At 40.9% G+C, this 18,217-nt stretch overlaps 4 protein-coding genes across 10 annotated transcripts in view; 1 reads left to right on the top strand and 3 right to left on the bottom strand.

Moving 5' to 3' along the window:
• The window catches only part of LOC144064312 (pleckstrin homology domain-containing family G member 1), a 48,493-nt gene extending 42,505 nt beyond the window's left edge, over positions 1-5,988 (bottom strand). The window contains exons 1-2 of the mRNA XM_077586745.1: positions 5,904-5,988; positions 2,827-2,891 (exon numbers count right to left, since the gene is read on the bottom strand). The gene's annotated coding sequence lies outside the window, so the exon portion shown is untranslated. The remainder of the gene's footprint in view (positions 1-2,826; positions 2,892-5,903) is intronic.
• Positions 5,257-8,305, bottom strand: c19h1orf198 (chromosome 19 C1orf198 homolog). Of its 2 annotated transcripts, XM_077586753.1 has the most exons (7): positions 8,177-8,305; positions 7,652-7,982; positions 7,158-7,208; positions 6,862-6,984; positions 6,605-6,772; positions 6,202-6,522; positions 5,257-6,114 (listed from the first exon to the last, which is right to left on the bottom strand). In XM_077586753.1, exons 2-7 carry the CDS (start codon positions 7,955-7,957, stop codon positions 6,058-6,060), a joined length of 1,026 nt encoding a protein of 341 aa, XP_077442879.1. In that variant the 5' UTR covers positions 7,958-7,982; positions 8,177-8,305; the 3' UTR covers positions 5,257-6,057. The 2 variants fall into 2 exon arrangements, with proteins under 2 accessions (XP_077442879.1, XP_077442880.1); XM_077586754.1 differs by lacking the exon at positions 8,177-8,305 and having other exon boundaries at positions 7,652-8,003.
• On the top strand, positions 8,162-8,947 carry ost4 (oligosaccharyltransferase complex subunit 4 (non-catalytic)). 2 transcript variants are annotated; one of them, XR_013296766.1, is made up of 3 exons: positions 8,162-8,321; positions 8,567-8,733; positions 8,842-8,947. XR_013296766.1 is itself a non-coding variant. In XM_077586755.1 (2 exons), exon 1 carries the CDS (start codon positions 8,568-8,570, stop codon positions 8,679-8,681), a length of 114 nt encoding a protein of 37 aa, XP_077442881.1. In that variant the 3' UTR covers positions 8,682-8,733; positions 8,842-8,947. The 2 variants fall into 2 exon arrangements, 1 of the variants encoding a protein (XP_077442881.1); XM_077586755.1 differs by lacking the exon at positions 8,162-8,321 and having other exon boundaries at positions 8,568-8,733.
• An 83-nt stretch (positions 8,948-9,030) lies between these two features.
• agbl5 (AGBL carboxypeptidase 5) lies at positions 9,031-17,863 on the bottom strand. Of its 5 annotated transcripts, none has more exons than XM_077586750.1 (16): positions 17,434-17,863; positions 16,692-16,954; positions 16,412-16,583; positions 16,166-16,332; positions 15,867-16,044; positions 15,609-15,787; positions 14,549-15,089; positions 14,219-14,388; positions 14,013-14,148; positions 13,696-13,907; positions 13,393-13,589; positions 12,359-12,544; positions 11,043-11,164; positions 10,914-10,966; positions 10,359-10,459; positions 9,031-10,297 (listed from the first exon to the last, which is right to left on the bottom strand). In XM_077586750.1, exons 2-16 carry the CDS (start codon positions 16,892-16,894, stop codon positions 10,245-10,247), a joined length of 2,670 nt encoding a protein of 889 aa, XP_077442876.1. In that variant the 5' UTR covers positions 16,895-16,954; positions 17,434-17,863; the 3' UTR covers positions 9,031-10,244. The 5 variants fall into 5 exon arrangements, 4 of the variants coding, with proteins under 4 accessions (XP_077442876.1, XP_077442874.1, XP_077442875.1 ...); XM_077586748.1 differs by having other exon boundaries at positions 9,031-9,996; XM_077586749.1 differs by having other exon boundaries at positions 9,031-9,993.
• Positions 17,864-18,217: the final 354 nt, after the last annotated feature.

Raw genomic sequence — 18,217 nt, 5'->3', positions numbered from 1 at the left:
GTAATATTTACGTCAGTCAATACAGTTCTAGCATCAAATACACTTTAACCATGTTTCCACCAAGTGGTAACCTTCATCTGGATTCACCACATTACGTTAAAGAACGATAATCCCTGTTCCTAGCTCGGGTTTCTTCCAAGTGTGTTGGTTGTGCGGCAATGGCGTAAACACAGTGACATCACAGTATTTGAAGAGTGTAATTTTCCTTGTAATGTGGTTTGTTGGTTCAGCCCGGGTCCTGGTTGACATTTTTTTTCTGTTTTATGTCATATAAAGTGGATCTAGCTAGGCTTTTGGTTCATGCAGTGCAGATTGTGTATCCATCTAACCGAGCCAAACCACACAAATGTTGGTTACCAAATGCATTATAGCAACTGGTTTAAGCGGTTTCAGGTGCAGATGTTCATTTTTTCCTCTATGGATCACCTTCCAAGTATTTAGTTTTTAGAAATATTCCTCAAATTGAAGGGTTTATTTTCTTACATATGTTGATGTATTGCTCAATTGCTTTACAGATGCCAGATGGAGAATTAAACCACTGATCACAGAGTGACAATTTTCTGACAAAGGAATGCACAAAAAGTGTTTTGCATGGGGGGACTAAAACAAACCGTGCGGCCTGGTGGGAAACCAAATGGAAACTTGAATAGATAAGGCATCATGCGGAGGATGAGTTGAGATTATGTATCTTCAAAGGGAGGGAAATGTGATACAGCAAAAAAAAAGGAAAGACATCCTGTGGAGAGCTCTCTGTTTTTTTTTTTTCGCCTGAGTTCGGCACTAAAAATATTCATCATACAGTAAAGCGAAAGACTTGACAGCTGCACGCTCAACATTCATAATTCTACTGTCAGAAGTATCATTTCATTGAGTAAATTCAGTGTCTAGTATTCTATTTCCATTTTCATGATCTATTTGTCATGCTTTTATATCTATTTACAAAAAAAAAGTAAATCTCACTAATCTAACATCTGATAGAACATTAAGGGCAATGTTTGTTGTACTAGGTTCAAAGTTACACTAAACCGCCAGATGTTGTTGAGTCTCCAGTTATGGTTTCATGAGATTCAAAAGGGGCAAAATAAACAAGCTATGATGCGGGCAAGAAAAAAAAAGATTCAACTAGCGTAAATTGAAGGCAAATTAGCTTTGATTTAATTTATTAACCTTATTGAGCGCTCATCACAAACTGTAATGGACAAGCCATGCTGCATTAAGTTCACTTTGTTTTTATGGATAATAAAAAAATAGTTGACACATTGCTACTTCTTAACGATACGATGTAAACCAATCGTTTATCTTCAACCAGCATTTAGACGAGGACTCGGCAACCTCGAGTTCGCGTTCAAATCTTACCTATAAAAGGCACTTTTTCACAAAATTGTCTGTAAGGATTCCTTCCATTTCACTAGTTTTAGGATAACGTTCTCTCTCGAAGTGTTCTGCTTTTTTATCCTTGCTGTGGTACTTAAAAATATCAAGTTGTACATTTTATTGACATCAGGTCAAGGTAGTAATTAGGCATTAATAACTTTCTAAATGAGACTTCAACATAGATGTAAATAATTCATTAAACATGATCACTTTTGTTCAATTTCGGCAACTATTGAACGTTAACTCCAACATCAATCCTTAGTTTCTGGTCCAGACGATCCCAGGCAGGAGGATTCCCCGACACATGAGTGTGTGTAAACCAAAACCTTGGTTCTGAATTAAAATCCCATTATCCAGACACAAACACACACAATTATTGAAAACTGGGTCATAAAGAAAACCCCAGGGAAGGAAGCGACATATGTCCATTATTCTCATCCCAGCCCCTCCTTGCTAACCCCTTTTATTTCTCTCTCTCATTGAATGTAATCTTATTCCAGTGAGAAATATCGGATGCACGTTCCGCGGTGCACGGGGATGTTTGCATGGCTTTTGTCTGGTGACTGCATTGTTGATTTCAAAGTGATTTACAGCTCCAAGTATATTTTGTAGTGAACAAAAAGGCCAGTGATTTAGCGACCTTTACATTTTTTTTTGCATGTACCAGATCACCTTTCCAAAAGCCAGATGACTTCATTGTCAACTGAAACCCGCAAAATCTCGACAGTGATAAGCATTTTAGCCTCAGGTAGCAGCTGAACAGGCAAACAATGTCGAAGCTGTCTATTAACATTGCTGACCTCTTGGCATGCCGACGGCTCGACTTCCAGTGAAAAACGTTCTAGATGGTTATAATCGTTTTTCCAGCCTTCGACGTGAATAGACAAGTTTCCTGGTCTAAATAGTTTGGAGTTCAAGTCAAACATATATGGTCATAGATGGGCTTAAACTCTCATCGTTCCTTTTGGCTTGGAATATTTGATGCTGCATACTCAAGCTACAATTAATACCTTCACTTTTCACTTTCCGTACCCCTCCCTTCCCCAAATTTAATACTATAATTATAAGCTATCCAAAGAAAAAGTGACTTTTTTTGTGAAAACAAAAATTACCGTATTTGTCGGACTATAAATCACATCTGAATACGTAGCACCAGCCAAAGAATATGAAGAGGAAACAAATATATTTATAGAAGTATCAATAGTTAAATAGGGAATAACAGAATAAGGAGGTATCTGTTTTCAAGATAACAATAGCCTAAAAAAACATAGGCTGACGGTAGTCCGAGAAAAAAACAAACATGTAAATCCCACTTATTAGTCGCATGCCCAGCCAAACTATGACTAAAGTGCGATTTATAGTCCGGAAAATACGGTACATGGAATTAGCACAATATAATGTACACTTAAGTATCCATAAAAATCATGATGACCAAGACAATAATGTTTTTACCGTGTAAGTGCAGCTCCATGAAGATATAGTTGAGCACCGCACCAATAGACTCCAATGCAAACAGACTGTAACAAAAATGAAGATAAAATCATTCTTTAGGGCCAGATTAGGGCTATCAATTGTTCATTACATACACTCTGATGACATATTTCTCTTTTCATTTATTACACACTGTAAAAAGGAGGTTAAAAATAAAGCCGGCAGGTGAAAAACCATCTTTCAGGCCAATGTGTACATTCGTTTACTTTACTGTGTTAAGACATTCTGACAGCAGTTTAAAGATGGGCATGACGATTACATTGTTCTTCACTTTTCCCCTGAGCCAAATTGTATGGCGGCGTAATGTAGGCCTTCATGGACTCTCACACACATACAAAAAAACCAGACACCTCCACTCATGAGGAAGCTTATCTTAACCATCAGCTGGGGAAATAAAGGCAGTCTGCTGACTGTATATGCGTTTCTGCGTGCGGGTGGGAGAGCCTTTGTGATGCCATACCGAGACAGAATGGGCTGTCCGGAGTTTGCCAGGATTAATGGACATTAGTGCATGAGGTCATGAAGAAAGCAGGAAATGCCTGAGAGGATGTGTAATGCATCTCTGCCCAATGACCATGTGGCATCTCTATTATACTATAGCATAAGTGGGTAAAAAATTGTTTTCATATTCATGACAGGCAACTCTGATGCTAAATTTAGCATGCGTTTATGTTCCGTTGCAGTCAAGGCACACATTGGTGGTTAAAAAGTACTTACAATTCTTTGTGATTTTATAAAGACTGAATTCCGAATGTAATCTGGCATCCCGACACATGATCATCCCACCCTACTTTCCAAATAGTGGACAGATATAAGTAGGCTGCCGCTTTGCTATAGTTAGAATTCAATTAGTTCACGCTATAATGAGCTGTGAGGGAAGCAGAGGAAACAGATTTCCCTGGTGTCAGGAAAAACCTGAATGAGGTCCTGGCAGAGGGCAGCAAATATCTAAAAGAAAGCAAAACATAACAGGATAAAAAAGCATTTTTTGTGAGATTCTCCGAAAAGACAAACTGGATTCAATCAGACAATGAAATTGGGTCAAGCATGTCTATTCATTTGGTGTCTGATATTGTTTCATCAGTTCACCATGTCCCACCCGAGAGGCAATAACAACATGAAAAGCACATCTGTTCTCGTCTTATTTGAAATGTGTCTCATCCTTGCTCAAGTTCTGGGTTAAATTACCCTCAAAGAGCATTCCCAAGTTAAGCAATTCATCGCAAAAATGAGTGAGGGATAGTCACATGTTCCAGTTGAAGAGTCACTGGAAAGTCAACTTGATCCAATATGGAGCACATCCTTGTAATTTCCCCGAAAATATACATATATGTATTCCTGTTCATCCTTAAACCTCCCATAAGTGATGACGCCTGTTTGGACAATTCCCAGCATGTTCTCGACAGCTTAATAGGCTTTATTTATGTTCAAGTATCCGATTAGGTGAGCTTTCCTCGCCTCTTTTAACAGGTGCCTGCAATTTTCCTCTGAATTCCAAGAAAACAATTTCAATATCTTCGAGAGTTTGACTGACTCTGCAGTGATTTGTCAGTGATATCGTGGAAGAAAATTCTCTGGAAGCGAGGGAGGTGTCATTAGTAGGGTTGGGCGTTGTGTGTGGGGGGGTGCTTGTATTTCCCCCCTGAGGCAGAGAATCTGGAATTCCACCCATTTACCAGAAAAAGGAAAGTGATTCAGATTTAAAAGACTTTGGGTGGGGCTAGAATTGTTAAAATAGCCACTTCTGAAAGTTAATTTGACTTTCTGGATCTTCTTTGAGCATTTCAGATGTAAACTTGCTTCAAGAGTGAGGGTAAAAGACAACTAAATGAGTTTATAGTCCCCCATTTTGTGAGTGAAAAAGAGTTTCATATGCTCTCGTTTAAGTGGGAAAATGAAGGAGTCCAAACTGAAATAACTGATGACGAGATGTCTGAAAATAGCTGACAAAGATGAAGCAGATGTTTATCCGAACAAAGGGAAGCAATGATTTTTTTTATTTATAAGTGGAGAGTGAAACATGAACATGGTGTGCGATGCTATTTCTTTTTTTAATTATTAATCGCAAATCATTTTGCAAGCTGAAGAAATGAGTCTTCCCACTCATCATTCAAATTGCTGTCATTTAGCAAGATTTAACCATCTGATGAATTAAGGGAATGCTTGCATGAAACTGAAAACAGACATTGGGTTATTTTTGCAGTTAGTTTACATGTCAACAGCATTCCAGAGCCTGCAAAGGAAATTATTTCTAAATGAGTCTCAGAGAATCATTTATAAATTTCTATTTTTCAAGTGTTTTCAGAGTTCCTTCCAATATTGAAAAAAAAAACCTATTTTCTCATAAAATAAATAATCTATAAAGATTTTAAGTTTCCTATTCAAAAGCAGTCCTTTTCTCAATTTTCTGACTTTATTGTAATGTGTGACTTCAAAATAATTGAGTACAAGGCGAGCACACTTGCATGGTAGTCCTATAAACCAGTGCATTAATATTATATGCATAAAATAGTTCTCTAGAGGCATTTATTACGCCTTTACAAAGTGTGTCACTCAAAGCGCATACAAAAATGGCAGCTTATGATGCTAACTTCTGTGTGAAAGCTACAAAAGTACCTGATATATACTCAAGCACAGTTCATTTCAAATTTAAATGCGTGCTCAAAATACAAATAAAAGCCACTGGTCATTTTTAGTGCTAGTAAGAATACACGGTTGCTCAACTGTATCTAAAATGCTGGCTTTCAATTTGAAATTAAATATATAAATGACCATATTTCAAGTTATAAATAAACTACTAATTTTCATTAGATTAGCAAAGTCATTTAGCATCCGGCTTACAGACAACAACAAATTCTTCATGGCATGCACTAGAAGCTAATATTCTGCATAAATCCCGATTAAACAAACACTAATTTAAAGCACATTGAAGTTGTGGCCAATATTTTTTTAAACATTTTGCACTTGAAGAGAAAAGCTCCCTAACAATAAGGTTTCTTGCGGAGACCAATCATGTGAAGAGACACGAATGTAATTACCGTAGGACAGGTCCGGTGAAGGAGTCGAGACGACTGGCAGTGTTTGGCGAGAAGCGTTGGAAAACAAAGTACATCGGGGCATGTGATTGGATGAAGGGAATGTCATTGGTGAAGTGGTGATGATCCCATCCAATGGCCATCCTTCTCTGCGCTGTTACCAGTTGTCCAAGAAGTCGAACCCGGTCTTCATGACGCTGTTATTACTGTTCAACTGCAAGTTGGAGTCATTTTTTGGGGGGCGGGGACGGATTACGATTTCAGTTTTGATAAGAATAATAAATGCATAACGATAGTTTACCTGTGAAACAGCAGGGCTACTGGGAGAGGTGCTCTCTTTTTCCTTGTTGCTGGGGACTGTGGGGCTCTTGGCGAGGGGGCCAGGATTAGGGAAAACCTCATCTACGGTGTAGCTGACAACCGGAAGGGTGCTCTGCGACCGCTCCCAGCCCGCCACCGATGACGAGACACTGAGCGGAGGCACGGGGTTTGGCGAAATGGAGATGGAAGCCGCGACGGGAGGCTGCGGCGCCGGAGGTTTGGGCGCCCGTTGCTTGGCCGGCCTGGACGGCGCGGCGGGCTGGGGCTCCGGCTCTGGATCTTTGGCGGGGAAAGATGTCTCCTGTGGGCAAAGGGATGAACTCAAATTCATTCTTAAAAGGAATTCGAAACTGGTATAACATTACACGTGAAAAGCAACCCACCTGGCGCAGGTACGACGGCAGCGGCTTCTCTCCTTTCTCCAGTGATTTGATCTGACTGGGCGTCAGTGAATGGAAGTCGGATTGCTCGCCTTCCAGCCGCGATCGCTCGGCGCTGATCTTCCAGAAAGCAGATTCCTCATCGGGACGTCTGCTCTCGCTCACCGACACCTGCGAGACACACACAATGGGTGCCTTGTGTTTACTGAACAGTGGGTGTGTACATAGTTTAGAAAAGAAAAATGTTAGGCATACAGTACCTTGGCTCCATTGGCACTCTTGCCAAACTGATTGGAGTGAGGGGTCTTTGCAGGTTTGGGGTCACCTTGGGAGATGGACACACCCTGATCAGGGCTGGGTGTCAAACTGAATTCCAACTGGCTCTAAAATACAGCAACAAAGGTTCAAAGGTGGTCTCTTAGATCTTATTGTAGGCCAAAATTACTCTGGCTAGAAGTTAGTTTGTCTCGTTTGAGAACACATTGTATATAATATATGAATATATATAAATATATGAATAAATTATCAGTTTAATTAGGCATAGGGTGACGTTTACCTTGGTTTCCCACGAGAAAGGCGCCGAATGCTCATCTTGCCATGTTAGATCCTGATCAAAAAATAGTAACAAGGATTAGGAGTATTTTCCAATTAACAAACATCTCGATGCATCTCATTATCAAAATAGTTGATTGTTATGATCATATAATTGTATTTGTTTAGAAACTGATAGAGTAACTCCTGGAACTAGTAGAAATATTACATTTATATGATTAAACGCCATGGCGACCACGTGATCCATAATCATCAAACATGCGTGGCGTCATCAAAAAAGCTATGATCACAACACAGGAATAGCGTGACAGAATTTCAAACTCATTATAATGAAATTTTGATGGTTATCGAGTCATTTCAGATACATATTTAGGAGGGGAAAACGTTGAAAACGTCAAGGTATAAACTAGGAAAAACTACAAGGGTGCGCATTTCAACGCTACGTGGCTATCGGTTAGCAGTAAAGGCGTATGGCCTAAAAGATCTGGTTTTACGTACCTCATCCCCGAAATGGACTATCTTTTGACCGGTTTGAATGAGTAGTTTGGGGTAGCAGATCACCTCCTCCCGGTCCACCCGGTGCATTGCGTATCGGGCTTGGATGTGGGGGTCCATCATGCAGCTGTCGATGGCGTTGTCCTGCTCCTGCGGCGACATTTTGTCCCACGTCGAGCCGTGATTGTGTTTGATTTTCTCCCGTTCTTGCATGATCTTTTTGGCCATCGAGTTAATGGAGGAGAAGTATTGAAATTTTCTCTCATCCATGTTGTGGGCATCGGGACCCGCGACCGACGCGGCCGCCATCGTTTTACAGCTGATGAAAACGTCACTGAGAACCAGAAATGGCTGATTCAATTACTTCCTGTGATTTAGTAATGTTGCCCAGTGAGATTTTTAATTGAATGAAAATTAAACAGAGGTGAACATATTTATACTCAAGGAAGTATAAGTAAGTAGGGGTGTTTACGTTATGACAATGTATTGGGTCATAAGGATAAAATAAGTATTATAAATTATATTTACGAGTGTCAGGGAACGCAGCATTCGCTCCAGTTATAGTGACGTGTCTTTCCTTTTCAACCGGAAGATAGTGAAGCTGTTGTCTTGCTTGAGCTATCTCCTGCAAATTACCACATTTCTGGGGAAAATAAGCAATTAAAGAGATAACGTAAGTACAACAATCCCTAATAAAGTTACTACAACCTTACATTTTCTGTTTTGGCCATCATGTCAATGCGGATTTTACTTAACGTGTGCTTTTGAAACACGATTATAGAAGCTAGGCAGTTAGCTCAACTGATATCTGTATACACTGCATGAAATATCAGATAACTTGTTGGCTCAAGGTTTTCCTGCTGTGATCTAGTATTATTGCATTATTTATTTATTTTCCCTCTTAATATTCTACAACAGAATGGTGACAGATGTGCAGTTGGCCATCTTTGCCAATATGCTTGGCGTGTCCCTGTTCCTCCTGGTAGTCCTGTACCACTATGTGGCTGTCAACAATCCCAAGAAACTGGACTAGAAAACCAGCCAGATCCTGGCCAGGAGGGCACAGTCTCACCAACGAACACTTGGTATGAAACAAAATCATTAGTAAAATTCCAATGTAGATGAAACCAAGGTAATTTTTTACTTGAATAGTGGAAAATATTTAATGGAATCAATTATTTTTCTTTCCACAGATGGAAATCATCTCTACCACCATCACCAAGGAAACTAAAACATTCCCCCAACATGATTTCCTTAAAATGTGTGCTGTAGTTTTTTAATAAAACATGCAAAAACAGATTTCTTCGTGCATTTCATTTTTTTAAAACTTAATATCTACTATACAGCATGCTAAAAAAAATCAGCGACATTTACTTCCGTGATGACTTAGTCTATCAACAGATGGCATTTTATTTTTTGGACCAAGTGTATACTATATGCCAGCCATAAATGGCAATGTATACATACATGTTAAAACTGACAGAAATGTGGTTACAAAATACTATATAACATTCACCACGTATTGGTCCACAAAGATATTGCATGGATAATGTTTATCATTACACAGAAAAAAATCTTGATCTGCTCATATGAAGTTGAGGAAAACATTTAACTAATTTCCCCAACCATTTTGAGCAGTATTATCATAGACAACATCCATTATTTTTTTAAAAGGTGCAGCATTAAAGTGAAAATTTCATATAGGCAACATCATATGTTATGAGGTTAGTTAACAAGGTGCTCAACACTCAACTGTGTATTTACATATTGGTACCTTGACTTACAATATTGACCAAGCGCATAACGTAATTTAGTTGCTTATCCAATATTTTTTCGTCATTGGTATTAATCCAAGTTGTACAGCTCTGGGGGAAAAAACACTTGTCGTAGACTGTCCTGTGACAGCTCATAATTAAAAAACATTCATAAGTTGGTCCACTTATAAATCAAGGTATAAGTGAAGGTATCATAGACTAGTGTTTGGTTATGAGCTAATAGAACAAATATAGTGAGGATATAGAAATGTGATATGGAATCCACTTATCTCTACTTTTTTAGAATTATTGAGGTGAAGGCACTTAGACAACAACTATTGTGTACACAGATAATGTGTAACTATACTTCAAACTAGTGTATTCAATTTAAAATGGTCGAATGAATGTAACTGCAGAGAAACAAATACAATTTTAAAAGTTAAAATATCCTCTGCAGTAGTCAACAATTATTCCATTGAATGCGCAATTCCCATACTTGCCCACGAGAGGGTCCCTATTTCACAACATGGCTTCTGGTAGTGGTCTTCTTGAGGGATTTACAAGTCTGCTGCTTGCTTCGCTCATCGTCAGCTGCTGCGAGCCACAGTGAAATGATAACAATTTACGCTAAATGCAATTGAAGAAGTTATACAGAAAAAGGAAAACATTCAAAAACTCATCTGTTACAACTTACTATTCATCCTGCCTTAAAATAAAGAAACCCAAACTGTGGTCTGCTGCAAATTATACAAATATCGCTGCATATGGCCCTCACAAGAAGCTAAAATTCAGCCTACATTCTGTTGCCTTCCTCATCTTGAACAGTAGATGGAGGTAGTCACTTATTGACTCTCCAGTATTTCCAATCTAGGATGCGATTTTTCTGTAAGAGGTCCTTTGATAAAAAAAAAATTGAACACCCCTACATTAAAAATAATATCTAATTACCATATTACCTTGAATTTTTATGATGGGGCGGTTTCTAATGAGACGTGCCGTGGGACCATCGGACGCCCCCGCCTTCTTGTTGCGTAAACTCACTGGCTGCAGCTCGCACCTGCACGGCAACACATTCAGTCTTTTTTTTCTCTAGAAAAGTATATATAATAAAATGCCTATTCAAAATATGAATATGGGAAAAATAAAGGTTGAATTTATGATCTACCAAGGATTGCATTAGGGTCAACATTTTGCAGTATGTATTACATTTAGACTGATCTTGAATAACCATTTTAAATCTTACTGACGGTTAAATGTGACATTAATATTCCTGTTTTAAAAAAATCTTGTACAGAACATTCTGTAGTTTTATAGTCACAGTTTACTCAGTCTTTGTTGAGGCCAATTAAATGCCAGTTTGTTCTCAGAGTCATTAATTCAAAATAAAGCAATCTATATTTAGGAAAAGAAAACGCCCAGCCATGTTATAAGAGAAAAGCACAAAGTATTAAAGACTAGATGGACATTCTGAGGGTCAGACCCCATTTAAAATAAAAAAGTTTGGTACTCACTTGCTAAATTTGATAGAGGCCAGGATGTGCTCAGGCCCGTTGTCTTTAGTAGTCTGTGAAAATGGAGATAATGTTGACAACTGCATCAAATGCTAAATAATTTACAAATAAAAACGAGTAGAGACTGACCATGGTCGTGGCGCGATGGCCAAAGTTTCGGTTTCCTCTTCCGCTTCGGCCGCCACGTACGGGTAAAGCCGATTTGGACCGGGCTGCCGACGAGCTTGCCTTCAAGTCTGCACAATCCAGGCCTGCCAAGTTAAAAAATAGCAAAGCGGGAGTCCAAGAGTAAGATGTTTGTAAAACGTATTTTATTGAAGAGCAGCACAATTGAATATTGGAGAGATTTGCTAGTGACAATTAGCACCACACTGAGAAAGAGGAAAAGGCACACGACCCTATACTGTTTAAAATGAAGGTTTCAGAACAAGTACTGCCATAATTAAAAACTAAATAACGTGCGTTACACTTTGATCAAGAAGATCAATACAGTTTTTGAGTCAAAGCTAAATACTGAAAAATAAAAAAAGGAACACCCCTAACGACATATTTCCAAACACAACGTAACTCGTATGCAACTGATAACAAGCCACAACATTGACCATGAATTTTCCTTCATTGATGGTGCAGTATAAATATTTGGTTCAAAAAACACAAATATATTTTGTGTAAAAACCACAATTTGTTAGCAATAGCAAAAAAAAGAGAACATTGAGACAAAAGGGCACAAAACTTCTTTAAACACGTAATAGTATGTGATGTCATGTCTTGGCAACCTAACCAAACAAATTTGGTTTTAGCCTTTTAACAGCTGTGAACAAAAAACAAAAAAATACTATACCTGTGTTCACAATTTGATGAAAATGTAATGGATTTTAATAAAATTAAAAAATAATGACAAAAGGATGTCATTTACTGTGGTTTACTTGCAAAAAAAAAGTGACAAATGAATACAAAGTGTGACAATTGCGACTTAAAATGTCGTACTCACCCTGCGCTGCCTTACTCTAGTCTTTCCTGTCATCCTTCTTGGGCATCTATTGCCATCAGCAATAGCACTGAATGAGTTAATTACTCTGTTATGGAACTTAGTGCCTCATTTGTTCATTAAAGGTTGTTTTGTATTTGCATCGTCATGTAGTATTGGTCCTTAGATGGCTGCAAGTGGATACCAGATCTAAAAATATGGCATTTAGCACCACAAAGATGGGGACAGATTGACCGTAATACACACACACACAGGTCAAAAATTGATTTAAAATAATAATTTAAAAAAATCCAAGTAATTTAGTCCTTCATCCCCCTTGCGAGGGAGTTTTTGGGAGCTTGCCGTCCCTGAAGGAGGTGCGGGCTGAACTTGGGAACCCTCCCTGCCCGAGGATGGGGGAACGCCAGCACGGGGGGCAGGAATGCGGTCATGTTGGGGGGAGGGAAGGTGTACACACCTGCCATGCCCGAGGAGATTGTCCCTGCTGCCGCCGCCCCGCACGCAGACGACGACGAAGAGGAGGAAGGGGAAGGGGGAGGTGAGGTAGGTGGAAAGTTGCGGATGGGTGCGTGGCTGTTGCCGGGGGAACGTAGGACGGCGCGATGGTGAGGAGGCGGGTGTTTCCTCTCTGCAGGTTTGGAGTCTACAGAGACAGACACATACCTGACAAACATGCACGAGTGGAGGGTGGGAGGGGCATGCTGAAGGACCATGCGATTGGCGCCCGGAATCAAGCTTAGTTGGATACAACGTTAACTTTGCTAAAGCAATATTTTTCTTTAACTTTTGGGTTCTTGATAGCGACGTCCCGATCACATATTTTTGCATGAGTGCGATTCATCCGATTTTGAAAATCTGGTGATATAGTCACAATTCAATAACGAGGAACGGTATAAAGCACATGTGTCAAAGTGGCGGTCCGGGGGCCAAATCTGGCCCGCCGCAGCATTTTGTGTGGTCCGGGAAAGTAAATCATGAGTGCAGACTTTCTGTTTTAGGATCAAATTAAAATGAAGAGTATAGATGTATATTAAATTTCCTGATTTTCCCTCTTTTAAATCAATAATTGTAATTTTTTAATCCATTTTTTCTGTGTTTTTAGTTCAAAAATCATTTTGTAAAATCTGAAAAATATATTTAAAAAAAGCTAAAATAAACATTGTTTTAGATCTATAAAAAACTGAATATTCATGGATTTTAATCCAGTTCTTTTAATCCATTTATAAAAAGTCTAAGTTTATCTAAAATGGTCCGGCCCACATGAAATCGAGTTGACGTTAACGCGGCCTGCGAACCAACCCGAGCCTAAGGAAAGGGGAAAAAGTATATCCAAATGTTTGTCCCCTATCGAATAGAATATTTTTTACCCGATCTCTCTGATCGTGCCCATTTTCCAAACAAGTAATTGCATCAGGGATGTCTCGAACGCTCAACATTTTTGGCTGATGGCCCTACTTTTCCCGTCGAAAGAAAAGTAAAACTGCAACTCACCTCGCAATGGCCCAGCAGACTTGTTACCGCCCCCGCGGCCGCCGCCATTGCTGTGATTTTGCGAATGCGCCCGCGAGGCCCCAAAGGTAAAGCTGGGCGAGTTGGCCATCTTGGGTGAGGGTGTCAAGCTGCTGCTGCTCTGGCTGTTGCACCGCGCCCGGCTGAAAGCCCCCTCGGCTTGCGCGCCACTCAGACCGCTGCCGTGCCATCACCCAAACACACGGAATTCAAAAGTTAGCAATTGGAGAACGAGGGAAGAAGGGAAGGACCAGTGTGTTTCTGAGTGCGTGCGCGCAAACCTACGTGAAGAAGGTCTTGGGTGGGGACGCTTTGCCGTTGTGTGCCCTGGACGGCGGTTGGTTGTTGACGTGGGCACTCAGGGCCTTGGTGCTGCGGACGTGCTTGAGAACCCACGCTCGCAAGTTACCCAGGCAGGTGTGCTCCGATAGAACCAGGCGCGGCCACGGGTTGCACTCGGCCATGTCCAGTGCCGAGATAGCCACGGCACGGCCCACCTGGTCAGGCCACGGGGAATTGTAAACCCGCGTCATTATCCCAAAGAACAGCGTCCCATGAAAAATAAAGGATAAACCTTAGATATAAAGACCATGGTATCGTACCTGTTCAAATATCTCTGGGGTATATTTGAGCGGGAACGTCGGTATGACAGGGGGCGTCGCCCGCCCGTTGTCGTGGCACGCCGCCGGGATGGCGTTCAGGGCCTTTCCTGTGTTGTAGTTGCACTCTAATGTGTAGCTAACAAAAGAGCAAAGACATTTCATTCACAACAATGGAATAATGATGTGATCTCCTCCATGTACTTCACCTGTGCAGGATTCCGATGGCTTTGTGAATGGCGACCCGTCCGCTGCCTTCCTTCGACTGGCCGTCGCGTTTGTCCCGCGCGTACATGTTCTTCTCGGAGAAGTTGCAACCCATGAAGTCGAAGTGTGGCGAGTTGATGGCGATCAGTCTCGGGTAGAGAATGTTCTCCACCTGTGAACAAACAGGAATCACCACAACTCTTCATTTTATGCTTAGCTGCCAGACAACAGTGTTATATATTCTTTAATAAATAATTAAAATAATTCATGAATAAAAATGTGACTCCAATTTAATTGGAATGTTAATTAAATGTTCGACATTTATAACATACGTGCTGGCTCTCATTGGGCAGATTGTTTCCATACATGAAGCAGCCCCGCTTGGAAGCGTGGCCGTGCAAGTCCACATAGTAGGCCACGCCTCCCTCCTTTGCCGGAATGGATTCCAGGTCCTCTTCTTTCGCCTGCGGTAGCGTCAGTTTGGGGTCTTGCAGAGCCTGAGGCGGTCCATCTGGCGGCGGAACAGTCGCTACGGCGATTTTTGTGGAGCCGCTGATACCGTCCTTGGCCGTCCAGCCATTTTCCTCCGTCGCTATGACGCCCTTTGCCATGTTGCGCTGGTTTAGGCTGACTTCGAGGGGTGTCAGAGTGGGATTTTCATGCGTAACGGCAGCCTCGGGGTGGGTGAGAGGGACGTGGACGTCCAGGGATGGTGCTGGAGCGTGAGGCCCACTGCTTTGCTCCTTTTTTTGCGTTGCACGGTTGTGCAAGTGGTGATATTGAAGCAGTGCTTTGGCAGCGTAGATTGACGGGTGCAACTCGGGGCAGGGATCCAAATATTGCCTATTCAGGTTCACACCTCGCGAGTCAGTCCTACACAGGGAGAATGTTTAATGAGCGCACATTTTTATTTCAACACAGAAATATTTTGCGATTAAAAAAAGTAGAGCCCCCCTTAAATATTTAGTTTAGATTTTTGAAAATGATTAACTCACCCTTTTTTAGAATGGGGAAGAGATTAAATATTTCCTTTTTAAATATATTTTAGGAAATATATTTGAATTTTGTTACAAAATAAAAATGGAAAATAGGAAATATTCTGGTATTTGTAAATTATTTTAAAATGTTTACATGTTTTCTGACCAAAGAAATCTAACTGAAAATTAAATATTACATTTTCTCAAGTAGGAAATGTGCACTTCTGTATTTCTTTTTAAAAATGAAAACAGTAAATATTCTCTGTACATCTATAATTTATAATTGGTATATTATATTATATAATAACTAAAAACAAAAGTCGACACACACGATTTACTTTTGCATGTGTACAAAGTGATGTGGACACTTTGGCAACTGTCCCATATACAAACAAGGGCGTGAAGTTGTACTAACCTGTAGTGGCCTCGTACGACACCATCCGGGTTGAGCATGGGTATAAGCTTGAAGACAAACATGTTTCTCAGCATGTGGGCTCGTGGGTCATCTTCCCGCAGGATGAAGTCCAGGAAACCATTAAAAACAAAGGAGGACGGCGTCTCTCCAGGGTGAACCCGACTGCTCAGGAAAAACACCTGTAAGGGAAAATCAGAAGAAATGTTGTTTCTTTCCAAGCAGGGCTACATCCCTAAAAAAACGTGGGCATGTTTGTACCTTTTTATTGTCAAAGCGATGAGGTCGAGCCGTTTCCACATCGGGAAAGAGGTGCGGCAGACGAGGCTCGCGATCTTCCCGCATGCCGCTGCAGTTAGTCACAGTGAGGAGGTCCACACGGTTGCCATCCAGAGAGCGGCACAGCAGCTCACGCCGGTAGTATATCGCGCTTGGGGCGCTGACACACATGGGCAACATCAGGACCGTTTGAGGATGTTTTCACAGAAACCGAATTGTAACTTGTTTTTGTTTTTCGATCAGATGTTGCACAATGGCTGATGATGACTTGTCGTTGCTACCTGGCCGGTCCGTTCATCGCTGCTTCGATGTGACTCTCATCCAAGCATTGCAGCATCTCCTGGCATTGGACGTACGAGAAAGGGAAACAAAAGGCGAAGAAGGTGGTGGCTCCTCGGACGTCCGGCAGATGATGAGTGAAGGACAGGAAGAACTGGTTGTGCAGGATCTGAGAAGCAGACGTGCAAAGAGCCGTGTCATTATAATTAACAATGCCGCTGTGATTATTGGGTAGGCGTGTTTGGTACATCGATGGCGGGTCTTTCTCGGATCCGCTCCCACTTGTTCTTTCCAGGAGAAGTCCTCACGAGAGGCGCCATGCCTTGAGCGTAGAGCTTCCTCTGGTTGTTCATGTTCATCACGTTGATCTTCAACAGTTTCCCGGGTGCAATTCCCTGCACGCTGAAGTGGAACCATGACCTTAAACCAGAATGATGACATCATTCTTACGGAAATATACTTGATTCTAGAAAATCTTTACTCTGAACGAATACATGTTTATTCTCGTAATATGAAAAATGTAGTCACCTGTTTCCGTTTTCGTATTCCGAGCCGCCACAGTCGGGCTGTGTCCACACGTTGAACTCGTAGTCAGGGATGTTGGATGCAGTCCCCCCGGTAGGAGTGAGATCACTATGGAGGCTATGTGTGAGCTTCACCTTCTCCACACGAGCCAGGTTGCCCGAGTCAAACTTAGAGCTGAACACAATGTTGCCAAAGCGAGCCTCCATGACCGGGAGAGGAACTTCCTCTTAGTATGCTTTCAAACACACCACAACACCTGTTGAACCCTAAAATAAAACAAAGTGATACATTTTTATAGATGATTGAAAACTTCAGATTTATGCTTTAGTTTATGTGTTATGCTGTCCAAACTTTGCTTCCTCATCAAATTAGATTATAGCTAAATAATTTGTTATATTTAAGATATTACACAGGTAACAACTCCTAAAAGATTCTCTGATGGGCAATACGATTTTTGTTCAACACTTGCTTAAAACATTCAAAACTAACCATGATTTTTTTAATAAGGCGGGAAGGGAGTCACATATATAAAATATTAAAGTAACTAAATATATTTGAAACACCCAACTTGACATTTGAAATGGTGGGCGTAGCAATATAAACAGATAACAGCGACTACCTGTGGTCGGTGTAGGAACTACAACTCGGGGCAAACGACACAATGACTCAAAAACAATACTTAATTGTGGAACATTTGAATCTAAATCTATAAAATGGTGATGACTGTGATTTTGTTTCGACTAACCAGCGCATGTCCACCCGGTAGGACAGAACAATGGCACAGGTTTGGTCCCACCGCCGCCTCTTCGACGAACAGCTGACCCACAAAACAGTCCCAGACATCGAGGATTAAAAGCCCCTTTGCGATCTCACGTGCGTTTGATTTCCATCAGGTTGAAGGAATAAACATCTCCGTGGATGCTCTCAAATCGCGATGGATGATGCGAACTCAGCCACAGAGGACAACTTAGCCACGAGCTAACCTTCGTTGCTAGAAAGAAAAATGCTCATATTGATCTAAATTCACGAGGACATCGCTACTTGATATTAGCTCGAAATCCATCGCACAAGAGTAAATTTCCAGAATATTAATTATAATGCCCATCAATAGCCTTATGTTTTCTGACGTCAATTTGCCCCCTTTAACTCTCCAGTTGGTCGCACTGCTTGAAGCGTTCAAGGACATGTCGGAAATACTAAACTCTATGAGGCGTGCTATAATTATTACAATTAAAACATCATAATGAAGTCTCTTGTCCATGACTCAGGTTAAACTATTTTATTTTGCGTCTATTCCTGAATCGAATTAACTCCAGAAGCACGTACAACATCTTATTTGGATTAAATCTGAATTCAAGCCAGTGACTGTTTCTTGGCCACTGAACGCAGCAAAGATTCGATGTATAGACGTGACGTCAAGGGTGAAGAAGTGCGCTTGTGGCATATCATCGATTATGTTAAGAATATAAACAATAACATGGTTTCATTGCAACATGAATTTGGGGAGTCAAAAGAATGAGTTGAGAACT

This window comes from Stigmatopora argus, chromosome 19, assembly GCF_051989625.1.
Source record: "Stigmatopora argus isolate UIUO_Sarg chromosome 19, RoL_Sarg_1.0, whole genome shotgun sequence".
In the NCBI taxonomy this organism is placed as follows: Eukaryota; Metazoa; Chordata; class Actinopteri; order Syngnathiformes; family Syngnathidae; genus Stigmatopora; species Stigmatopora argus.
Note: the sequence above shows the minus strand (reverse complement) of the source record. Positions and strands in the feature narration are given on the sequence as shown.

Excerpts from the sequence above, each read along its gene's own strand:
- c19h1orf198 (XM_077586753.1), bottom strand. The coding sequence starts at position 7,957 with ATGGCGGCCGCGTCGGTCGCGGGTCCCGATGCCCACAACATGGATGAG. Across the intron at positions 6,985-7,157 it reads CTTTCTCGTGGGAAACCAAG|AGCCAGTTGGAATTCAGTTT; the intron begins GTAAACGTCACC and ends GCTGTATTTTAG. Across the intron at positions 6,115-6,201 it reads GTAGCCCTGCTGTTTCACAG|TTGAACAGTAATAACAGCGT; the intron begins GTAAACTATCGT and ends TCCAACTTGCAG.
- ost4 (XM_077586755.1), top strand. The coding sequence starts at position 8,568 with ATGGTGACAGATGTGCAGTTGGCCATCTTTGCCAATATGCTTGGCGTG.
- agbl5 (XM_077586748.1), bottom strand. The coding sequence starts at position 16,894 with ATGGAGGCTCGCTTTGGCAACATTGTGTTCAGCTCTAAGTTTGACTCG. Across the intron at positions 15,788-15,866 it reads ATCGCTTTGACAATAAAAAG|GTGTTTTTCCTGAGCAGTCG; the intron begins GTACAAACATGC and ends TTTCCCTTACAG. Across the intron at positions 15,090-15,608 it reads GTCGTACGAGGCCACTACAG|GACTGACTCGCGAGGTGTGA; the intron begins GTTAGTACAACT and ends CTCCCTGTGTAG.